The sequence below is a fragment of the Diabrotica undecimpunctata genome, unplaced genomic scaffold (assembly GCF_040954645.1).
Source record: "Diabrotica undecimpunctata isolate CICGRU unplaced genomic scaffold, icDiaUnde3 ctg00000625.1, whole genome shotgun sequence".
Taxonomy (NCBI): Eukaryota; Metazoa; Arthropoda; class Insecta; order Coleoptera; family Chrysomelidae; genus Diabrotica; species Diabrotica undecimpunctata.
In genome coordinates this window covers 140,191-143,074 of record NW_027311926.1, presented here as the reverse complement: position 1 = coordinate 143,074, position 2,884 = coordinate 140,191, and the positions used below count along the sequence as shown (strand labels likewise).

Here is a 2,884-nt window from a genome sequence, read left to right as displayed (position 1 = left end):
GAAAAGTACCAGTGGGTGTTTGTGTCAGTCAACATGTACGAAAAGTAACAGTGGTTGTTTGTGCTACAAGAACCTTGACGATAAGGTGTTTGTTTGTGTTTGGGCTACAAAAATTAAAAGACGTAAGTACTATTTTATATATTTTTAGAGGTTTCATAGAACATTTCTTCGTAGGTAGGTCATTTCAACAATGGGTTTTAAAAAAAACAACAATTAATTTAGAACATTACTTTTATTTATTTCCTAGTATCTGTGCTACAGCAATAAAAATGTTTGTACGTAACTCGAGTAGAGATTCCGGAGCCTCCTCAAAATATGCTGCCGTCGATCTGTTTTTCTTAAAATCGTGATATATATCAACCATTTTTCTGTCTTCATCACTTTTACACATGACCATTCCTTTTTTCATAGTAAATTTTATTTGATGAGGTAGATGATGTTTTGTAATTGCGTCTGTTGGATCGTATATTATTTCATTATGCTCATTCCAGAAATGTGGTGTGATTGTAACTCCATTTGAGTAACACTTTGTACCTACTACGACCTTTGTTGTTATTCCATATTGCTTTGCGACTTCATGCAATATTAAACTAGTCGGTAAACACGCGCCTGCGTAGTTGGCCCGAATAAATTCTTGCTCAATACATGTCTTAATTAAGTTTAACTGAATGTACTGTTTCATAAGATTGGCCATACTGCGATGTGTCTGCTTTGACTGTTATTCGATGAATGACCGCTTGCTGGTATTATTCAGAGTGTGTTAATGATGAAAGTGGTGGGGGTAATCAAGATTTTTTGTCTGTTTACAACTAATGTAATCAAGTTGACTAAAAGCGATAAATGCAGCACTTTTACATTGATTCTTATGGAAGAACAAGCACAAATCTGCACATTTCAGAGGCCTTTTGAGCATAATGTTATACCATTTAATCTTCCGTCCGACCGAAGATATAACTTTGGTGTTTACAGCTAATGTAATCAATTTTACTACATGCGATAAATGCCGCACTTTTTTACATTGATTCTTATGGATGAACGTGTACCTTATACCCTAATTAAGCACTTTATTCTGTTTCAGATATTCCTACCGTTCACGCGGCGTTTAGATTCCTCTGGTTATGTGACATAATGTCTTATGATACAATATGTGAATCTGAAAAACCTTGCGGGTGTAAACGACTATTCCAAAGGAACAATTGGAACGAAACTAGAACTGTGTCCATATCATGTAACAAACATCACCTTCACGAAGAATCACAAGAAGAAGCTGAGCAACGGTCAAACCGAGAGAATGAAGATCAAAGGAGATTGGAAGCAAAACGATTACTTAGAGAAGAACGACGTTTACACATGAAAACGCAAATTGAGGCATTAACAGACGACGTTCACATTAAATTACATCAAATAATTAAAAATACTGATTTCCGACGCAAACTTATCCGATATTTGAATAATGGTTACCTGGATAAGACGCTACGTGACCTACTAGGTTTTGTGAAAAAGGGACGATTTTGGTTGGCATATCCTAATCGCTTACTAAAGATGGAGGAAGCTTATACAGACGTGCTTTTTGGTACTAATGTAATGTAAATAAACAATACTTGTTCATTTTTTTATATATAAAGGTATCAGTGTTGTGTGTAAAACTTGTATTTTTTTTATTTTTATACTTTCTGTATTCGTTTCTTAGTCTCTGTCTTAATATAAAGGCTTATAACTTGTGTATTTTTATACTTTGTGTATTCGTTTCTTGGTCTCTGTCTTAATATAAAGGCGTATAACTTGTGTATTTTTATACTTTGTGTATTCGTTTCTTAACGTATTAGTTACCCTTTCCCCTTTTCCTCGATACCTTACACATTGTTATACGTTGAGCCGTTTAGACGTTACAAGCTTAGTGTCCTTTTGGCATTGTCTTTTGGATTTGTCTTTTTTGTTAACGTATTCATTACCTCACCCCCTTTTCATCGATACCTTACACATTGTTATACGTTGAGCCGTTTGGACGTTGCAAGTATTCAAATGGTATTTTCACCAACACATTTACAGTTAAAAATATATTTGAAATATTATCCATATCGTCTCTCTTGACATTTATTGTAGAACAATAATATACAAAGTATATCGAAATTTTTTTGTACATTACCTGTTGATGATAAATTACATACGCAGATTTTGATACCTATGCCGTATTTGTTTTTTTTATACAGATTGTTGTTTGTGAATTTTATACGTCTATGTGGCTTAGCGACGTGGATACTTAGCTTCGGTGGTGCTAGTCCCGAGTTCGATTCCTACACACGGTAGAATTTTTTGTTTAATAATAATAATTAATAATTTAATAATTTGGATTAAAATCGTCTTATAGATAGTGGATAATATTTAAAATACAAAAATAATATGTAAATTAATTCATATTAAAAATGGCTAATTACTAAATTTAAGAAGAAGAATTGACGCTATCTTCACGTTGTGTAAAAGAAGAAGAATTAATGTTGCGTAAAAGAAGAAGAATTGACGCTATCTTCACGTTTAGGTTAGGTTTGGTTAGGCCGAATCTGGGGAAATCTGTGTCAGGGGTCTGGGGAAATTTGCCATATTCTCCATAAGGAGCGAGCGGTTTTTCCCCAGAATCTGGGGAAAAAAGTGGACTGAAATGGCTACCTATCTACTTGTGTATAGTAGTTACTATTCGGAGGATACTTGTAATGACTGCTTAGATGAGATTTATATATTTATGTATAGTAGCTGATGACCTACATTTCCGTCTTTCCTGTTGTATCCAATATAATACTTTTTTGTTATTTTGGTGTCGCCCATTTTGTGGACGTGTCCATACCCGTGACGTTGCGATGTCCTTCGTTATTCTCTGATTAACGACCAT

General features: G+C 34.2%; 1 protein-coding gene across 1 annotated transcript; it reads left to right on the top strand.

The window, feature by feature from the left end:
- Positions 1 to 2,631, top strand: LOC140431308 (uncharacterized). The gene is made up of 2 exons (XM_072519241.1): positions 1 to 122; positions 1,079 to 2,631. The coding sequence occupies exon 2, from the start codon at positions 1,129 to 1,131 to the stop codon at positions 1,588 to 1,590; it is 462 nt and encodes a 153-aa protein (XP_072375342.1). The 5' UTR covers positions 1 to 122; positions 1,079 to 1,128; the 3' UTR covers positions 1,591 to 2,631.
- Positions 2,632 to 2,884: the final 253 nt, after the last annotated feature.